Consider the following 21,087-nt stretch of genomic DNA (forward strand, 5'->3'; position numbering starts at 1 on the left):
CTTTTTCAGCTTTGCACATATGGACACAATTATTCTCCTTTCTTTTTTTTCCAAAAATGCTCAAGCTCCATCAGGATGCAAGGGGATTATGAGTCTAACCCCACATTTGTAATTTGATTGTGATCTGAAACCCTATTCTGCCACTCTATGGATCTCATTTATAAAACTTTGTATGGATTCAAACATGAAAATATGCATACAGTAAAAAGCAGGGAAATTTGTACTCCAAAAAAGTTTTACAAAGCCTGCACATTTCTACACAATTTACCTTTATTAGTCACAATTATCTTTTAAAATGTACATATGTGAATGTGCCTCTAACTCCATCTGGTTTCCACCATGAAACAACCACATATGCTAATCAATAATGCTAATTAATCTCACACATGTGCAGTCCAGTGGCTGCAGAAATTCATTGGCTAGTAGAGCAGCCTCCCTCCTAATGTAGTGAGGCCAGATCACCTGCATTCAAGACTATCTAGCTGTGCTCTGCAACTGAGTGCATAAGATCATGCATGGCATTATAGTACCTCTCTTCTGTATTCTCAGGATCAGGGAAAGGTGTACAGTACCAGTATCAGAGTGGGTAGCTGCTATTACCAGGCATATGTAATGACAGGATTGCTGTTACAGTGACTAGTACAGGCATATCAGCCAAGGCTACTTTGCTATATATATATATATATATATATATATAAAAAAAAAAATCATGGGTTGATCCAGGCCACGATGTTTGTAATGCTCATCTTGACATCAAAGAAGACTTGTAAATTAATAGAATTCAACTGCTTATGGTTGACAAAAGTCATCATTCTCGCTAGGTACCCTTATTGCAATAGGAGTCTAGTAAAGTGCTCGGGTGACATTAGGAAAACCAGGAACTGCAGCAAATTGCTTTTTTATGTTAGCAAAAACATCTTTCGTTTTATACCAGTGCATCTGGAAAGTATTCACAGCGCATCACTTTTTCCACATTTTGTTATGTTACAGCCTTATTCCAAAATGGATTAAATTCATTTTTTTCCCTCAGAATTCTACACACAACACCCATAATGACGTGAAAAAAGTTTACTTGAGGCTTTTGCAAATTTATTAAAAATAAAAAAAACTGAGAAATCACATGTACATAAGTATTCACAGCCTTTGCTCAATAATTTGTCGATGCACCTTTGGCAGCAATTACAGCCTCAAGTCTTTTTGAATATGATGCCACAAGCTTGGCACACCTATTCTTGGCCAGTTTTGCTCATTCTTCTTTGCAGCACCTCTCAAGCTCCATCAGGTTGGATGGGAAGCGTCGGTGCACAGTCATTTTAAGATCTCTCCAGAGATGTTCAATCGGATTCAAGTCTGGGCCACTCAAGGATATTCACAGAGTTGTCCTGAAGCCACTCCTTTGATATCTTGGCTGTGTGCTTAGGGTCGTTGTCCTGCTGAAAGATGAACCGTCGCCCCAGTCTGAGGTCAAGAGCGCTTTGGAGCAGGTTTTCATCCAGGATGTCTCTGTAGATTGCTGCAATCATCTTTCCCTTTATCCTGACTAGTCTAACAGTCCCTGCCGTTGAAAAACATCCCCACACCATGATGCTGCCACCACCACGCTTCACTGTAGGGATGGTATTGGCCTGGTGATGAGCGATGCCTGGTTTCCTCCAAATGTGATGCCTGGCATTCACACCAAAGAGTTCAATCTTTGTCTCATCAGACCAGAGAATTTTCTTTCTTATGGTCTGAGAGTCCTTCAGGTGCATTTTGACAAACTCCAGGCAGGCTGCCATGTGCCTTTTACTAAGGGGTGGCTTCCATCTAGCCACTCTACCATACAGGCCTGATTGGTGGATTGCTGCAGAGATGGTTGTCCTTCTGGAAGATTCTCCTCTCTCCACAGAGGACCACTGGAGCTCTGACAGAGTGACCATCGGGTTCTTGGTCACCTCCCTGACTAAGGCCCTTCTCTCCCGATCACTCAGTTTAGATGGCTGGCCAGTTCTAGGAAGAGTCCTGGTGGTTTCGAACTTTATCCACTTACGGATGATGGAGACCACTGAATTTAACTGAATTTACCACAGGTGGACTCCAATTAAGCTGCAGAAACATCTCAAGGATGATCAGGAGAAACAGGATTTTGAAACAATTTTGAGCTTCATGGCAAAGGCTGTGAATACTTATGTACATGTGCTTTCTCAATTTTTTTTATTTTTAATAAATTTGCAAAAATCTCAAGTAAACTTTTTTCACATTGTCATTATGGGGTGTTGTGTGTAGAATTCTGAGGAAAAAAATGAATTTAATCCATTTTGGAATAAGGCTGTAAGATAACAAAATGTGGAAAAAGTGATGTGCTGTGAATACTTTCTGGATGCACTGTATATTGTAATATATGGCATGAGACTGGCATCTTGTAAGGAACCCTGTTCAGTCCCAGCCATGACTGGGAGGTCAGTACAATGGAAAGACAGGGGAAGACAATTTATTCAGGACATTTTCCAAAATGTTAGGTGGCAGCCTGTTTGGGTTAGGACACCCATGCAGACGCCCGCAGGGCATGCTGGAACCGGAGGTCCTGTGTAGCAGCCCTGTTGGGTTCCATGGGGGCTGCCAGGGGATTAATACTCCCTCCAATTGACCCAGAAGTACTTCAATCGCACTCCCAGGTCCAAGATAAAAGAGACAACACGACATCGTCCAAGTGAGTTGGACGTGGGTGGAAGGAGGACAAAGCTTGCCGGGGAGGTGTGGAGAAGAGAGAGAGAGAGAGAAAACAATTGTGTTGTGTTATGCCATTGTACGAGGCATTTATAAAAAAAATAAAACTTTTTTCCATACTGGGAGTTAGGTCTGTGGTTCAGGGTGTTATGTATACCCACACCATACAGAAACATCAGTTAATGGCTTCCAGCACTGCAGACATAATGGAGTAAAGCTTGGACAAGATATTCCTAACCTATTTGCTAGTTCCATGAGAAATGACTACAAGTAGCATATTTATATATTAATCAATTATATATATATATATATTATATAATATAATATTTTATCTTAAATGGTGATACAATGGGAAACAAATACAGTTTTTATTTTACCTCCTCTTTGATCGATCAGCTGCTGGCTTGATGCTGCTGTGCCGCGTGATCTGCATCTTGCGCAGCACTTCGAACATTTAAAAGCCTGTATAGCAGCTGTCCTACTCTTTGTCTTTATTTCGGGTCCCAGCCGTGGTTAAATCTCTTGGCACAAAGTCTCATCTCGCGGGACGTAAGTTCTGGATATTTTTTAGTTTATAATTTAATATATAAATTCTGAAAAGAATGATACCAAACATATATATACCCCTTAAAATTCTGGGTAGCTCACTCCCAGATAATCAATCAAGGCAGGAACTGGGAGAACTTCCTGCCCATTCTGAGGCGGTGGGGGGGGGGGGGGGGGGGATGGTATAGCAGGCTGCTTGCTGCTTATCGACATATTTAGAAGACAAAAGACACTGGCGGAGAGGTGCGAAGGAATTCACGCTTTGGAAAGACCAACTGCAAGCCCTATTCCTGAGGGTTACAACTTTACCATATAAATCCCAAGGGAAGTGTGCGGGAAAGACCAACAGACTTGGGCTGGTCGAGACAGGGTAGACCCAGGGGATTTATAATGGCCTCTCGGAGGAGAGTGCCACCCTCCCCACCAAGGCAGAGCCCTTGGCTAAATGTGGGGTTGTCCCAGGCCAGCAGGAGAAAATAATAAAACAGCGGAAATTTGACCCAGAGCTGCCAACCCACACACAGGCTTTTTCATTATTGGCTAAGGCCAGAAGAAAACAATGCCCGCCAAATACTGGGGCAGGTCGCCTGCTACCTCTTTATAAACAGCCTTCCTGAATATCTCGCCCAGCCAGTCTGGCAACAATACTATTCCAACATGCTGAAGCTTATTGAGCTTGTCAAGACAATTAGGGCGGCCTCGCAATCTGAGAGGACAAAACCATTACTTAGTCAAACCTGTACGGAACGCGTCCCAATTTATTGGCCTACTTGTCACAACCCAAAGTGAGCACCAGAGTCCCTGGCTCATCTGCTTCCTTGGAGCTATATATTTTATTTAACACACACACAGTTGTGTTCATAAGTTTACATACCCTGGCAGAATTTGTGAAATTTAAAATATTGACCATTATTTGGAAAAATATAAGTAATCATGCAGAAATCTTTCCTTTTAATTAGGAAGTGTGGTCAGGCAAAGCAATTTATTATCACATAATTTTGTGTGTGCCCTTTTTAAATTAAAATGATAACTGAAATTACCCAAACTGGCCTGATCAAATGTTTGCATATCCTTGAATGTTGAGGCTGATAATACACACACAAGTTCAAATTAAGGGTAATTAAGGGAGCATCCACACCTGTAACTTCTTTAATTGTAATCAGTGTCTGTGTATACAGAGCTGCACTGACTTTGAAGGACAGTGAGCCATGAGGAAAGCAAAGGAACTGTCAAAAGGAGCTGTAAGAAAAGGTTGTTGATTTGTATAAATCAGGAAAAGAATATAAAAAGCTATCCAAAGATCTGAAAATGCCTGTCAGTAGTGTTCAGACTCTGATGAAAAAGTGGAAATTTAGAGGTTCTGTTGTTACCAAGCCACAATCACGTAGAACAACCAAGATCCAGCCACATTATCTGCCTGGATCATCTGTTGAGATGTGAAGAAAAACCGACAAAAAACAAAAAATACAGGCAAAATCCACCTCCTCAGTAGGGATGGTGTACATTTCGTCATGGGTCTTGCTGCGTCATCTCCAAACACAGCATTTATGGTTGTGACCATAAAGGTCAATTTTGGTCTTCTCACTCCAATGGACTTTGTCACAAAAGTTTTCGGGCTTGTCTAGATCTGTCTGGGAAATTGTAAATGTGATGTTTTGTGGCATTGGCACAGTAAAGGCTTTTTTTTTTTTGCTATTTAACTGTGACGCCCATTCCAACCAAATCCCCCCCCCCAAAAGTACATCCTTATTGGGTATCTTGAAAGAGCAACAGTTTTTGTTTGCAGAGAAGTCTGTATAAACTGATAAAAAGTCAAAAAAGTTTACTAACAAATATGCAGCACTGGCAGAACTAAAATGTTTGTACATCGTATTCGTCAAGTTTGTGCGTTGACATGACAAACATTAAACCGCATTCTAATAACGGTTTGGTGATAAGATGTATTATATGTGCTAGTCATCATTCAGATAGGTTGACTGCGTTTCCCTACATGATCAAGGGTGTCATCATTTCCCATTTTCTCTATTGCGTAAGGATGGGTCAAAGCTGCCATAAACATATGCACATACTCCCATTATCTTATCTTTCCTAAATCCTCAGGTTTGCATGGAAAGCTGTGCATGCACATTTCAAGCTTCTTTTTGCGCTTACAGAAGTTTTATAAACTTGACATCAGCACTTTAAAATTGTGGTTTTTAAGCTATTCCTGTGCAATATCAGCTTAATGCTTGGGTCAGTTGTCTTGCTGGAAAACAAAAGCCCTCCCAATGTGTAGGTTTCTTGCAGAGTGCATCAGGTTTCTTCCATGATTTCCTCGTATTCTGCAGCATTCAATTTACCCTCTGACTTCATAAGCCTTCTAGGGCCTGCTACAGAGGAGCATCTCTACAGTATGATGCGGATACCACAATGCTTCTTGGGGGGGGGATAGTGTATATTCAATAATGTGTAGTGTTTTGTTTACGCCAAAAACATGGCATTAATTTGATGGCTAAAAGGCTTAATTTTGATCTCATCAGACCACAGAACCTTTTACCTGCTGATTTCATAGTCTCGCATGTGTCTTCTGGTAAACTGTGAATTTGTTTTTTCTTTTTAAAAACAAGTGGCTTTCTCTTTGGCACCCAGTAATAAAGCTGTGACTAGTGAAGCACCCAGGAAACAGTTGTCGTAAGCAAAGTCTATCCAATACTCAGGCACTATTCCTTGTACCTCCTTCATAGTTAGCAGGTTTTTTGGTGACCTATACCAATAGTTCCTTCTTGCAAGATCATTCAGTTTTTGTAGACAGCATGCTCTAGGCAGATTTACTCTGTCATACTCTTTTGATTTTTAAAATGACCAATTTAAAAGTACTCCAAGTGATATTCAGTGCCTTGGATATTTTCTTGTCTCCATCCGGACTTGTGCTATTCAATAACATTTTTATAAAATTGCTTGGAATGTTCCTTTGTCTTCAATGTTTTCATTAGGACATGATACTGACTCGCCACAAGCTGGACATTCAAGATACAGATGTATTTATTATACAATCAATCGAAACCCCTTGACCAAAGATAGATTATCTACATTTAACAAATTATGGGACTTTTAAAACAATTTGCCTACACCAGTAATTATTCAAATGTGATAGATAGATAGATAATTAATCCCAAGGGGAAATTCACATACTCCAGCAGCAGCATACTGATAAACAAAATATTAAATTAAAGAGTGATAACAATGCAGGTATACAGACAGACAATAACTTTGAATAATGTTAATGTTTACCCCCCCCCCCCAGTGGTATTGAAAAGTCGCATAGTGTGGGGGAGGAATGATCTCCTCAGCCTGTCAGTGGAGCAGGAGAGTGACAGCAGTCTGTTGCTGAAGCTGCTCCTCTGTCTGGAGATGACACTGTTTAGTGGATGCAGTGGATTTTCCATGATTGACAGGAGCCTGCTCAGTGCCCATCGCTCTGCCACAGATGTCAAACTGTCCAGCTCCGTGCCTACAATAAAGCCTGCCTTACTCACCAGTTAAAGAGATATATATTTAATATATAATTTATATATATTTAATATATATTAAAGAGAGTGAATATTTATGGAATAAATTTTGTGTTTTACATATGTAATTGATAAAGTTTGAACAGTTTTAGAAAAAAAGAAAGAATAATAGCAGTGTCCAGATGTGCAAAGCTGATAGAGACCTGTCCTTACATAATCAAAGCTATAAGGCTATATATTGACTTGAACGAGGTGAATACTTGGGTAATTAATTATTTTGTGTACTACACTGCTAATCAGTTTAAACCACTTTGCAGAGATCTGATTTCACTTTCAATTCAAAGAGTCATTTTCTGTTGATCAGTGTAAAAAAAATAAAAAATAATAAAAAAACACTCAGTTGAACCTTTGTTTCAATGTTGTGTAACAATAACAATAAATTGTGAAAAATTCTAAGAGGATGAATATTTTTTGTAGGAACTGATGGAAACGTAGTGGTATAAATTAATTTAAAGCACTGTTACAGCCTAATACTGCAGCTCTAGTTACTTAAGAGCAGAGAAGGCAGAAATAGACTAATTTGAGGATAAAGCAGCAACATGTCCGAATTAAGTGCCACTTTCTGCTGTCCACTGTCACACACTTTAGTATTACAGAGAGTAAGAAAATCAATAACTGCTGAGTGGGGCTTCTGCTTACACAGTTTCAGTAAAAGCCTCTGCCTTCTTTCAAGGATCCTCTCAAGGCTTGTGAAAGAATGTGTTCTTGCTGGAAGGGATAGGACCATTTACACCATCTAGCCCCACCTTAGCTTACAAGGTGCTCATAGACAGCAGGCTGCGACAATACTTTCTTAAAAATCCAAGTCTTCATGCGATTTAAAACTCTAAAATATGACCCCACACAATTGATTTTCAGGCCTTGGGGGTCCAAAGGATTTACTAAAGCAGTCTTAAAACTTCTGGGACCACCCACCACCCCCAATTTGGTTGATCTTTTAAGAAATAGTTACAATGACGCACCTGTTGGAGTGGTCACTGTACACTCTGAATATGGTAACTGATTGAGTCCTTCTTCAACAACAAGTCGAATCTGTAAACAGAGACAAAATAAACAAAAGTTAGAAACCAGGATTTGAGATTCATTTTTGAAATTGAGCAAATTCTACCCTAAATTTTACAAATGGGGGGATATCCAAATCTTTGAAAGGAGGAAATGTGTTGATAGAAAAGACAAAAACGTACAGTTAAAAAAAAAAAAAAAAAAAAGTCACTACTTAGATATTTACGGTAACAGATACAAGTTTGATAAAGTTATCACCCAGTCCTTTAAATAATTTTATTACAATGATTTTAACTTATTTAAAATTTTCATTTAAAGATTTCCACAAATATTTAGCCAAAGACAAAATTTACAAAAAAATAAAAGAAAAACTTCAGAGAATATAGAATAAAATATGCTGAGAAAAAACTTTTTTTTCATCCATACTGGACTGTTTTTCCTGTCAACATAAAAACAACTGAGCAGTCAACTTAAGGCTGCATGTATGAATGCTATTTAAGAAATTTCACACAATATATTTAGTTAAAATATCCTTAGCTTAGGTTATACAGTACTGCAGACAGACTACTCAGTTAAAAGATTTTTGTATTATTATTTTCAGTTTACCCCAGTTTTCCTCCAATATTTTCATGTTTGATTAAATAGTCACAGTATGGAGTATGGGTGTGTGCATGAGTGGACCCTGTGATGAACTGGTACCCAGTCCAGGCCATTTTCCTGCATAGTGCCCAACAGTAATACCAGGGCAGGCTCTCACTTCCTATTACTTTGAACTGGAGTAAACAGGTTTAAGAATGACTGAATTAATTTGTTTACCAGTGAAAATACTGCATTTGTTTTGAGATTACTATGAACTGGTGGCAAAACCAAAGGACATTTATAAAAAAATCATAAAAAAAATGTAAAGGTGAATTGTGAAATAATAGGGCAAAGCATCCAAAAAAGTTCTCATCTTTATTAAGAAAGTCCTTGTTTTGTTTTTTTTTTTTATATAATTTATTCATTTTATTGTAATCATTCCATACAAATAGTTTAATTTGTACAAAAAATAAGATTGAAAACAAATCAAACCCCACCCCTGAGAAGGAGAGCATGGCCAAAGGAGTAATACGTAAAGCTTGTAAACATACCTAAATTGTTGAGTATTAATAGGGCAATAAAGATAAATGGAGAAGAAAAAGAAATGCAGAAATAATTATTTCTTCTTATCCTCTTTAATAAAATCCCTGTGTGCGTCCAGGTGTACGTGTGTATGTGTCTTCTGGTGAAGTGCGCATGCGCGGGGCACGGTGTGATGCGCAATATTACTGTCAGAGAAAATTACAGGCATTTTACGGAAATACAAACCAGTATTACTGCGAGAGGAAATTAAAAGGTACACAATACAGTGACGCATATTACAGCCACATACAAGCCAGTATTACTGTCATGGAGATTAAAGACATATTACCGATGCGCACGTCTGTATTACCGCCAGAGAAAATTAAAGGTATATTACGGACGTACAAGCCAGCGGACGTACAAGACACTATTATTGTCACAGAAAATTAAAGACACACAATACACGGCGGCAGCCCATGAAGAACGGTCAGCTCAGCAAGTTAACATCAACAAAAGAAAGGCAGAAAGACAAAGAAAAATACGACCAACAAACAGAATGAGGTCAAGGTCCCTTGCCATTTAATATAGACTCTTCCTACTAATGTTTATGCACTACTGTTCTAGCGCCCGTTATTGTAATGGGCTTAATGACTAGTTCTAAAATATTATTGATTAGATCAATAAGATTAGAAAGTCCTTTTGTGAGTTAGAGATGTGGACCTCTTGAAAGTTGTCCTTAAGCACGGTTTATTTTTGTGGCACTAATTTTATTTTCCCCGATTCAGGTTTTAAGACAGTCCACCACAGACATTTTAAGGAAATGCCAATTATGAGTGTCTGCAAGTTTAGTCACAACACAGCTAGGAATTGGTAGCTGTCAGTTTACCAAATAGAAAGGAGTGAAACTGCTGTCAATTTAATAGAGTTTAGTTGGGTTCTTAGGCACCACATGCTTCCAGAGTCTTTAACTCTTGCAGCACACTTGTGCAACTCCACTGAACGGTTGATTGCTGAATTCCACAGGTGCACACTTTGTCAGCAACTGTAACATGCAGTAACATCTTATGCATGAGAGCTTAACAAAAACACAAGAATTCATTATTTTCTGTGCTTAAGCAACAAATAAAGCACAATTATAAAATACTGATAAAAAAGGACACTGATTATTCTTACAACAAGAAAGTCCAATTGGTTACCAAATGAATACAGTACTATACAAGAAATTAAAAATGACCAAAAGAAAATTGTTTCCAGAGTTTAAAATGCTGGAAACAACCAGTCACCTTTATAAGCAGATAGATTCACTGAACAATCAGATGTCACCATCAAATTTCTAAAGAAGTCCTGGCCAACTGTGTTTCTTGCTCTCCATAAATTAAGAACAATAATGATAATCATTAGATTTATATAGTTCTTTTTCTCACTACTCAAAGCAATACCAAACAGAGAGGACCAGGGATCCCTTTGCAGTAGCCTACCACTGTGCCACCTGTGTATTCCCTTGTTGTAGAGATATACCACAGGCACCCAACCTGTCTTACACTGGCCAGTGAATTCAGTTTTTTCCTGACTTTAGCCCTGCAACAGCTAAAGCCAGGAAGGAAATGGCCCCAGTCATAAAACCTCAGAATACAAGATCTTTAATGACCCAAGGCATGCTTCAGAAACCATTGACAACTTTCAAGTTAGGGGCATTTTTCCTTTTTTAATGGATGCTATTTCGTTTTTTCTTTCTTGGTCAAAACAGTTTTTTTTCTGTGTATGGAGACCTTATTAGTATTGACTTGCTTTTATTTGTACTTGTATTACTGGTGATTGGGGATGGGTGGAGGATGACATTATACTCTGTTTTTTGGCTTTTCTCCTCTGGGATTACCTGTAGCCAAAAATATTTGGAGCAAGTTCAGATGATCCTGGCAAATTCTGTTATGTGCCAATTGAATTGGGTTTTAGGAAGATAGCTCTGTGTTGCATTTATTCACCAACATCATTAAAGTCTGCATTCTTTAAGCATATAACTGGAAAGATCCTGAATCTAAAAGGGTTTGATATAATTGTCAGTTTGCATCCAAATGTCTTTTTCTCAATGCATTCCTTGGTCAACTCAATCACTGGGCAAATTTGCTTCCAATATGAACTTTTTAACAAGCTTTTTGGTTGTTAAAACCCTCTGCTAAAATTTTGATTGTTTTCATCCAGGCACCATTCAGACTCAAGATTAGATTATAATTTTATGTCTAAGTTGCGTGCTTCTCTTTATTTTAACACATCTTACGTCAAAGTTTATAGATCTCATTAATATTAATTAAAAAAAAAAAATCACTGATCTTGAATCTCACCTTTTATATTTGAGGGGAAACTCACCTTGTGTGGCCAGTCAGGAGAATGAGCTTTTGATGTCAAGCATACACTCTAAATTAAACTCTTTACTGCAGCAGAAAGCAGAATTTGAGATTCGCCACACTAAGGCTTGATGTTATGAATCTAAAATTAAGCCTAGAAAGTTACTGGCATTGAGAATATGGAAATCTGAGGCCAGTACAACTATTTAATCTCTCTATTATATAAAAAAATCTTTTGAAGCGACAAGACTTTTTAAGAGATGAGACATTTTAGAAAAGATTTTCTCAAGTCCCGCGAGACGAGAATATTGCCATGAGATTCTTTAAAGTCACACCCTCCTATCAACCATTTTCAAACAAGACCACGGTACTCTCACATCTCTGTCTTGTGAATGCTTTTGTCAGACACACTTCTTGCGCTCTCCGCTCTTAAAAATTTTAATGCTTTCCTCAGTTTAAGTTCCCAATTAAAGAAGACGTATTAAGTCCAAATCTTATTGAAGAATTTCATCACGAAGGGTTATCAACAGAAAAAATGAGTACACGGGCAATCTCAACACCTAGAACCGAAGCAGTCAAATGAATTTACGGCAAAAATGTTGATTGGTAACAGCAAAATGGTTAAATGTGTATCAATAGACTATGCTGAAACAGTTGGTGGTGATCGTGCGGAAGATAAAAACATCACGAAGAATATCTACAACCGTTAACACCGTCCGGTCTTCCACCGCACGAATTACTGTAGAAAGAAGGATGAATCCAAGAAAGATAATGTAGTAAATCTTCCACAGATAACATTAGACAACAAAGGAAATCTTGATATGCCATTCGTATTAAAACGTTAACAGCTTCCCATTAGAACATCTTTTGCTGTTAAATCTCAGAGACAAACATTTGAAAAAGTCGTTTTATTTAATAGAGAGAAAGAAATGAAATTCAATCACGGGCAGTTATACGTCGCATTGATGCAAATGTAACACTTCAAATGAAAATTAAAATCTGTTTAAATTATACATCTGCATCCCCATACGTGAGCGGCAGAACCGCAAAACAGGCTAGCATGTAGCGTTGGCCCAGAGGTTGGCGAACAAAGTGAGCAGTGGGCAAAGCCCCCTAGTCTATTAAAAATAAATCAGAAACTGTACTTAACAACACCTTGAAAATAAATTATTGTTTTCTGGAGTTTTACTCTGAATTGTTTACTGAAAAATCTAAGTCATCTCTACCAGAAATCAACTCCTGTTTCAGATAAATTGGAACTTCCCCTTCTTTCAGCTAATGATGCTGCTACACTGAGTTCCCCAGTTACATAATCAGAATTTAAGGAGACTCCAGATTCTTTAAATTCTGGAAAATTACCAGTGACTGATGGGTTGCCCCCACAGATCCTTTCTACTTTCTGGAGTCAGATAGCACACCCTTGCAGGTAGATGAATGATGCTATTTTTTCCTCCACTCTGGACCCATCAATTAATTCAGCAGTAATTACCTTACTTTTTAAAGCAGGACAAAGAAACAAATCGCAGTGCTCTAACGATCACCCAATCTCCCTGGAATTCATGTGAAAAGCAGTTAGCAAAGCTCCTTGAAGAGCATTATTTATAAATTAATTTATCTTGATCAAACTGGTTTCATTCACACCGGTCAGGAAATACAGTAGATAACACACATCGCCTTTTACATATTATAGATGTAGTTCCCACGCTTTAGAAACCTGATGCTTTGCTAGTTCCTGATGTGGAGAAGGCTTTTGACCACATGAACTGCGACTTTCTATGGAAAGTATTACAAACAATCTCTCAGCCCTTTTGAATTCAGAAGGGTGGTAGACAGGAATGCCCATTATTTTCCTTACTTTTGAACATCTCACTTGAGACCCTTGGGATTGCTGTTCGTAGTCTGGTGTTGATCACAGCTATTGTGGATCATGACTCGTATCATAAAATCTCTTTTGGTCTCTTAGTAAGGGCCCTACTTATCTGCCTCACATTCTTTATTTAGTTCATGTAAAATCCTGTCTGGCTATATAATTAACTGGGCAAGTCAGTTTTTCATCATATGTCCCTTTGGCTAACTCATTGAAATATTTGCACATTGAAATTTCTTCTTTTCTGCAGGACATTATAGCATCTAATTACCATCGTATTTTTAAGAGTGTCACAAATCCCTTTATGCATGGCCCTTTCTTCCACGGTTTTCATTCCAGATTTTTCATTTATTAAAATGAATATAGTTCCTTCTTTTAACTTTATAACTGCCATGCTGCCACTCTCTCTCCCAAAAAATACTGGTCAGAAGTTAGATCTCTTTTGTCTGCCTTTCTGTGGAACAACAGGAGAGGTGCTAATTAAAAACTTCACTTTGATTTGTGACAAGTTCGACGGCAAGGTGTCTCTGCCAGACCTACAGTCATTTCATTATGTGTATACAGTGCATCCCGAAAGTATTCACAGCGCATCACTTTTTCCACGTTTTGTTATGTTACAGCCTTATTCTAAAATGGATTAAATTCATTTTTTTCCTCAGAATTCTACACACAACACCCCATAATGACAACGTGAAAAAGTTTACTTAATTTATTAAAAATAAAAAAATTGAGAAAGCACATGTACATAAGTATTCACAGCCTTTGCCATGATGCTCAAAATTGAGCTCAGGTGCATCCTGTTTCCCCTGATCATCCTTGAGATGTTTCTGCAGCTTAATTGGAGTCCACCTGTGGTAAATTCAGTTGATTGGACATGATTTGGAAAGGCACACACTTGTCTATATAAGGTCCCACCGTTGACAGTTCATGTCAGAGCACAAACCAAGCATGAAGTCAAAGGAATTGTCTGTAGACCTCCGGGACAGGATTGTCTTGAGGCACAAATCTGGGGAAGGTTACAGAAAAATGTCTGCTGCTTTGAAGGTCCCAATGAGCACAGTGGCCTCCATCATCTGTAAGTGGAAGAAGTTCGAAACCACCAGGACTCTTCCTAGAGCTGGCCGGCCATCTAAACTAAGCGATCAGGGGAGAAGGGCCTTAGTCAGGGAGGTGACCAATAACCTGATGGACACTCTGTCAGAGCTCCAGAGGTCCTCTGTGGAGAGGGGAGAACCTTCCAGAAGGACAACCATCTCTACAGCAATCCACCAATCAGGCCTGTATGGTAGAGTGGCCAGATGGAAGCCACTCCTTAGTAAAAGGCACATGGCAGCCCGCCTGGAGAAATCTCAGACCATGAGAAAGAAAATTCTCTGGTCTGATGAGACAAAGATTGAACTCTTTGGTGTGAATGCCAGGTGTCACGTTTGGAGGAAACCAGGCACCGCTCATCACCAGGCCAATACCACCCCTACAGTGAAGCATGGTGGTGGCAGCATCATGCTGTGGGGATGTTTTTCAGTGGCAGGAACTGGGAGACTAGTCAGGATAAAGGGAAAGATGACTGCAGCAATGTACAGAGACATCCTGGATGAAAACCTGCTCCAAAGCGCTCTTGACCTCAGACTGGGGCGACGGTTCATCTTTCAGCAGGACAACGACCCTAAGCACACAGCCACAGCACACAAAGGAGTGACTTCAGGACAACTCTGTGAATGTCCTTGAGTGACCCAGCCAGAGCCCAGACTTGAATCCGATTGAACATCTCTGGAGAGATCTTAAAATGGCTGTGCACCGACGCTTCCCATCCAACCTGATGGAGCTTGAGAGGTGCTGCAAAGAGGAATGGGTGAAACTGGCCAAGGATAGGTGTGCCAAGCTTGTGGCATCATATTCAAAAAGACTCGAGGCTATAATTGCTGCCAAAGGGGCATCGACAAAGTATTGAGCAAAGGCTGTGAATACTTATGTACATGTGATTTCTCAGTTTTTTTATTTTTAATAAATTTGCAAAAACCTCAAGTAAACTTTTTCACGTTGTCATTATGGGGTGTTGTGTGTAGAATTCTGAGGAAAAAAATGAATTTAATCCATTTTGGAATAAGGCTGTAACATAACAAAATGTGGAAAAAGTGATGCGCTGTGAATACTTACCGGATGCACTGTACCTGTCAACCAATATGAAGCTAATTAAATCTATCATCCTGGTTTTCCATTGAGCCCAACACGGTCTCCCATCTGAACATGCCTTTCCTTCTCTGAAACTAAAGTTACATCTCCCTACTTTAAGTCCCTTAGATTAAATTTTCTGCAGATTTGGCAGAAAATGGAGAAATATCTTGGCACAACTTCAATTCGGCACAGCCACATCTCCACTTTCCAGAACCCAGCCTTTTATAATGACCGTAGAGACAGAACATTCCAAATACTCGGGTTGAGGTTTTCTGTTCCTCCTCATTTGATCTTCAAATGAAATGAAATATTTAAGGTAAATGGGGTTCCAATATACTCTGCACTCCCTTCCCATTCTCTTTATACATTTTCCTGCTTATTACTTCCAAACTTTACGCCAGTATCATCATCCCTATATGCAAGTCTGAGTAAGGCATCTGTTAGACCTCTATTCTTATTTTCATTTTGCCTTTCTTCTACACCATCTCATAGAAAGCTATCCTTAACTATACATCAGCAACATCTAAAAACTTGTTATCAGCATATTTAAATTTGTACATCTTCTGTATATTACCCTTCGTAAAGTTTATGCTATGCATTTGCCTGCTGATACCAACTGTTAATTACGTTTGTTAAACATCCCTGGCACTTTTCTCCATATGTTTTGGGAATTCCCTCCAGTTTCTGCATTTTGGATGAATGCTTCCAATTGCCAAATTAATATTTTCTCTGTTAATAATCCCCTTTTGTCCCAAATATGTAATTTACATGACCTCACCTCTCTTACCTTGACTTCTATCCAGTGGATGTTATTCTGTCGAGGTACTGTCTCTTCTAAATTAATCTTAACCTCTCTCTGGAAATCTCCTGACTTGCTCTCTAAAAATTACTGGAAATCTTCTTTCTTTAATCTAACCATACTTGCATTCAAAGGATCTTTTGGCTTCAATATAAAAAAAGTGGGAAGAGGCTGTTTTTGTGCTTATTTAACTTGAAATATCTTTTGTTCACATAAAGAATTTACTTTGAATCACTGGTGCTCTTTCTAACCGTGACTGCGTTGACTCTGCCCATACTGCCCTCAGTGGTAAGCGTGAGAAAAAAAATTGAGTGAGAATCAGACGAGAAATAGTTTAGAACAGATAGTACAAGCATTACTCTTTGCAAATTGTTCACTTTTATCGGGGATGACAGTTCAAGCAGTACAACATTTAAAAGTTAAAGGAATTTGTTTCTTCATACATTACACACACACACACACACACACACACACACACACACACACACACACACACACACACACACACACACACACACACAGAATTGAACATTTCAAGAAATATCAAATACCTAATTTTTGGTCAAAATAACCACAATATCAATTTAACTCCATATAACCCTACTGTAGTCAGTACAGGAAGTTTATTCACCACACAATCGCAATTTTGGATTTTTTTAAAAATTTTTATTAATCTTAATTCAAAACTTGCACAAGATGACCTCAGCATGTAGTACATTCTACTATGAAAAATACTTAAAACTAGCCAACCCACGGCATAGCATACGCCACATAATTATTTATTGATGGGTGAACACTTCCTGAAAGACACAGTTGTCCAAATGGGGTGGGTTTGAGGATACGACTGTGAGTTAATGAAAAGATGGAACTCTGGAGAGAGCAAGATACAGTTGTCCGTGACTGAAAACTGGTTTTGGCAAATACAGTCATATCTTTTTGAAAGTTTGTCCCTGCGCCTTATTAATTGTCATTGCAAAGGCCAATCTAACAGAAAATTGTCTGTGTGTAAAAGTAAAAGGCAAATTTGAATCTGATGGGGTCAGGGAAATCCGGGGAATATGGAGAGTTTGTGAGGTAGCAGCTGCGATTGTTTTACATTCTAGTACATTGCGGTGAATGCTGGTAAAAGTCAGTCTTGTGCCTTTACAGAGACTTCTTGCTGGCATGAGGTTTCTGAGAAGCATGACGACTGAACCAATTTTAAGTTTGAGTTTATGCGGAGGCATGCCAGTGGGAGTAAGACTGCTAAGAAATTCTTCGGGGAATGAAAGTTGATGTGCAGGATCGTCTGTGACGATGGAGTCAACGCTGGTGAAAGTTACTTCGTTGGTAGGAATAAGTTTCAGTACCTGTTCATTAAGGTGTAGCGAGTCTTCGTTGGTGACGCTTAATATAGCTCGTGTACTGAGTTGTTCCGGAGTCACAGTTGAGAAGTCAAGGTCGCCACATAGTTGTTGAACGGGATCAGAAATAAAAGGAAAACAATGTGAAGGTAATGTTGCAGGTGTACCGTTTTTCCCGTCTTGCGAAATCTTGTTCATGAGGAAGAGCGGTCATATTTGTCGTCAGTGTAAGTACATGCATGTGACGCCACAAAGGTTGTTTGTTAATGCAACTGGCGACAGTAAGTCTAGAGTTGGTGGGCGGGGCTCTGGCATGCGGTACGCATGACGCGGGAGGAGGGTTAGAGTTGGCGGGCAGGGCTCTGTCTTGAGTGAGTATCCCATGGTCGGGCGACTTGGTGGATTATATATAGAAAAGCAGCCGGAACTGAAAAGAACAATGAAAAGTCAATGTGGCTCAGAGGTGCATGTGGACTGTAGCAGAGACGAAAGCGACTGAGACGGTGTTTGGTGAGGTGCTGCATGCCTCAAGAGTGAGGGTGGACTCGGGAGGAGGGTTAGAGTTGGCGGGCGGGGCTCTGTTGTGCATATCCCATGGTCTCTGTCATTATAAAAAAAAAAAAAAAAAAAAAAAGTGTTTTTAGCCAGCGGTTGGTAGCGCCATAGCACGAACTATTGCAGTGTTAGTTTTCTCTGTTGTTCAAGGTTTTCTCAGTGTTATTCAATGTTTTTACATTTAGTTTACTATTGTGCTGTGCATTCTATGGTTTAACTATATTTGTGCTTAAAAATATATATATATTTACATACAGTTCGTATTGTCTGGAACAGATTAATTGTATTTACATACAATCCTATGGGGGAAGTTGACCAGAGTTTTGGAACGAATTATGGTTGTGAACTGAGGTTCCACTGTATGTATATATATATATATATATATATATATATATATATATATATATATATATATATATATATATATATATATACACATATACATATATATATATATATATATACACATATACATACACACATACATATGATAGATAGATATAGGTAGCATTTGCTATCCCATAAACAATGTAACAAAAACCTGTTTACTTAAAGGAAAAGAAAATTAAACTTACCAGTCGATCAGCACAAAACACAAAGTCCCCTCTGCTGGTTGTTCTTTTTGTTAGCAAACATGAAGGAGGGGAGAAACAAAAAAAAGGTAAAATAAAATATGAAATTGCTACTTGATGAGCACATATACAAAACAATACTAATAATAAAGCACTTTTTATTTTAGAATTAAACACTGAGATGCTTATAATTTTGTGAAAAAGTACAAACGTCCCTTGCAGTAAATGTTCCATACTTAGAAATTTATGCTTTACACTATATATTTAAATCTATAGTATCGTTAATGTGGATACAACTTACCATAGAGCTACTACAGAAGTGACTGGGCTTGAAATTATTTTGAACTTTTTTTGAATTCCCCCATTACATTTAATACAAGATCAGAAGAGTCAATCTGAAGGAGATTGAAGACTGCAAAGTGGTGGCAGAGGAAAGTGTAGTTAAGCAGCATAGGATGGTGGTCTGTAGGATGATGTACAAGATCAAGAAAAGGAAGAGAGTGAGGGCAGAGCCAAGGATCAAATGGTGGAAGTTGAAAAAGGAAGACTGCAAGGTTGAGTTTAGGGAGGAGGCGAGATAGGCACTGGGTGGCAGTGAAGAATTACCAGACAGCTGGGAAACTACAGCAGATGTAGTAAGGGTGACAGCAAGACAGCCCTTAACCTGCAATTGCTGAGCGCTTTGAGTAGTGAGATAAGCGCTATATAAATGCAAAGAATTATTATTATTATTAAGGGTGCTTGGCATGACATCTGGACAGAGGAAGGAGGAAAAGGAAACCTGGAGGTGGAATTGGGAAGTACAGGAGAGTATACAGAGGAAGAGGATGGCAAAGAAGAAGTGGGATACCTAGACAGATGCAGAAAGTAGACAAGAGTACAAGGAGATAAGGCGCAAGATGAAAGGGGAGGTGCCAAAGGCTAAAGAAAAGGCGTATGATGAGTTGTATGAGAGGTTGGACACTAAGGAGGGAGAAAAGGACCTGTACCGAATGGCTAGACAGAGGGACTGAGCTGGGAAAGATGGGCAGCAGGTTAGGGTGATAAAGGATAAAGATGGATACGTACTCACAAGCGAGGAGAGTGTGTGGAGCAGAAGGAAAGAGTACTTTGAGAGGCTGATGAATGAAAAGAACAAGACAGAGAGAGAAAAGGTTGGATGATTTGAAGATAGTGAATCAGGAAGTGCAATGGATTAGCAAGGAGGAAGTAAGGACAACTATGAAGGGAATGAAAAATGGAAAGGCCGTTGGTCCAGATGACATACCTGTGGAAGTATGGAGGTGTTTAGGAGAGATGGCAGTGTAGTTTTTAACCAGATTGTTTAATGGAATCTTGGAAAGTGAGAGGATGCCTGAGGAGTGGAGAAGAAGTGTACTGGTGCAGATTTTTAAGAATAGGGGGGATGTGCAAAGCTGTAGTAACTACAGGAGGATACAATTGATGAGCAACAGCATGATGTTATGGGAAAGAGTAGTGGAAGCTAGGTTAAGAAGTGAGGTGATGATTAGTGAGCAGCAGTACGGTTTCCTGCCAAGAAAGAACACCACAGATGTGATGTTTGCTCTAAGGATGTTGATGGAGAAGTATAGAGAAGGCCAGAAGGAGTTACATTGAGTCTTTGGGGACATGGAGAAAGCATACGACAGGGTGCCTCGAGAGGAGCTGTGGTACTGTATGAGGAAGTCAGGAGTGGTAGAGAAGTAAGTAAGAGTTGTACTGGATATGTACGAGGTGTGGTGCCCGGCGGGCGTCCATGCCTGGCCGGGACGCCCAGGAGGAGTGCTTGTGCCTCCTCCAGGACACGAGGGGGCGTCCTCCCTGGTTGTATTGGGGGCCAAGACTGGCATTGTGTTGTGGCCAGGACTTTGGGGTCTTTGGGGCTTGTGAGCACAGTATGGACAATGTATATACTGTAAATAAACGTGTGTTGGGTGACATGAACGTGTCTGCCTGTCTGTGTCCGAGCCAGTCTCCACAGAGGGAAGTGTGACAGTGGTGAGGTCTGCAGTAGGAGTGACTGATGCACTCAAGGTGGAGGTGGGATTACATCAGGGAATCGGCTCTGAGCCCTTTCTTATTTGCAATGGTGATGGACACGTTGACAGACAAGATTAGACAGAAGTCCCAGTGGAGTATGAAGTTTGCTAAGGACATTGTGATCTACAGCAATACTAGGGAGCAGGTTGAGGAGACCCTGGAGAGGTGGAGATATGCTCTGGAAAGGAGAGGAATAAAAGGTCAACAGGAACAAGACAGAATACATGTGAGTAAATGAGAGGGAGGTCAGTGGAATGGTGAGGATGCAAGGAGTAGAGTTGGCAAAGGTGGATGAGTTTAAATACTTGGGATCAACAGTACAGAGTAATTGGGATTGTGGAAGAGAGCTGAAAAAGAGAGTACAGGCAGGGTGGAATGGGTGGAGTAGAGTGTCAGGAGTAGTTTGTGACATACAGTTAAAAGTGAAAGGGAAGGTCTACAGGACGGTAGTGAGACCAGCTATGTTATATGGGTTGGAGACGGTGGCACTGACC

General features: G+C 39.5%; 1 protein-coding gene across 1 annotated transcript in view; it reads right to left on the reverse strand.

Annotated features, from left to right (window-relative positions):
* Positions 1–21,087, reverse strand: part of uprt (uracil phosphoribosyltransferase (FUR1) homolog (S. cerevisiae)) — a 68,588-nt gene that overhangs the window by 35,876 nt on the left and 11,625 nt on the right. The window contains exons 2-3 of the mRNA XM_028815414.2: positions 18,557–18,599; positions 7,763–7,832 (exon numbers count right to left, since the gene is read on the reverse strand). Of these exons, the coding sequence (XP_028671247.1) occupies positions 7,763–7,832; positions 18,557–18,599 (113 nt within the window). The remainder of the gene's footprint in view (positions 1–7,762; positions 7,833–18,556; positions 18,600–21,087) is intronic.

This window comes from Erpetoichthys calabaricus, chromosome 12 (assembly GCF_900747795.2).
Source record: "Erpetoichthys calabaricus chromosome 12, fErpCal1.3, whole genome shotgun sequence".
Lineage (NCBI taxonomy): Eukaryota > Metazoa > Chordata > Cladistia > Polypteriformes > Polypteridae > Erpetoichthys > Erpetoichthys calabaricus.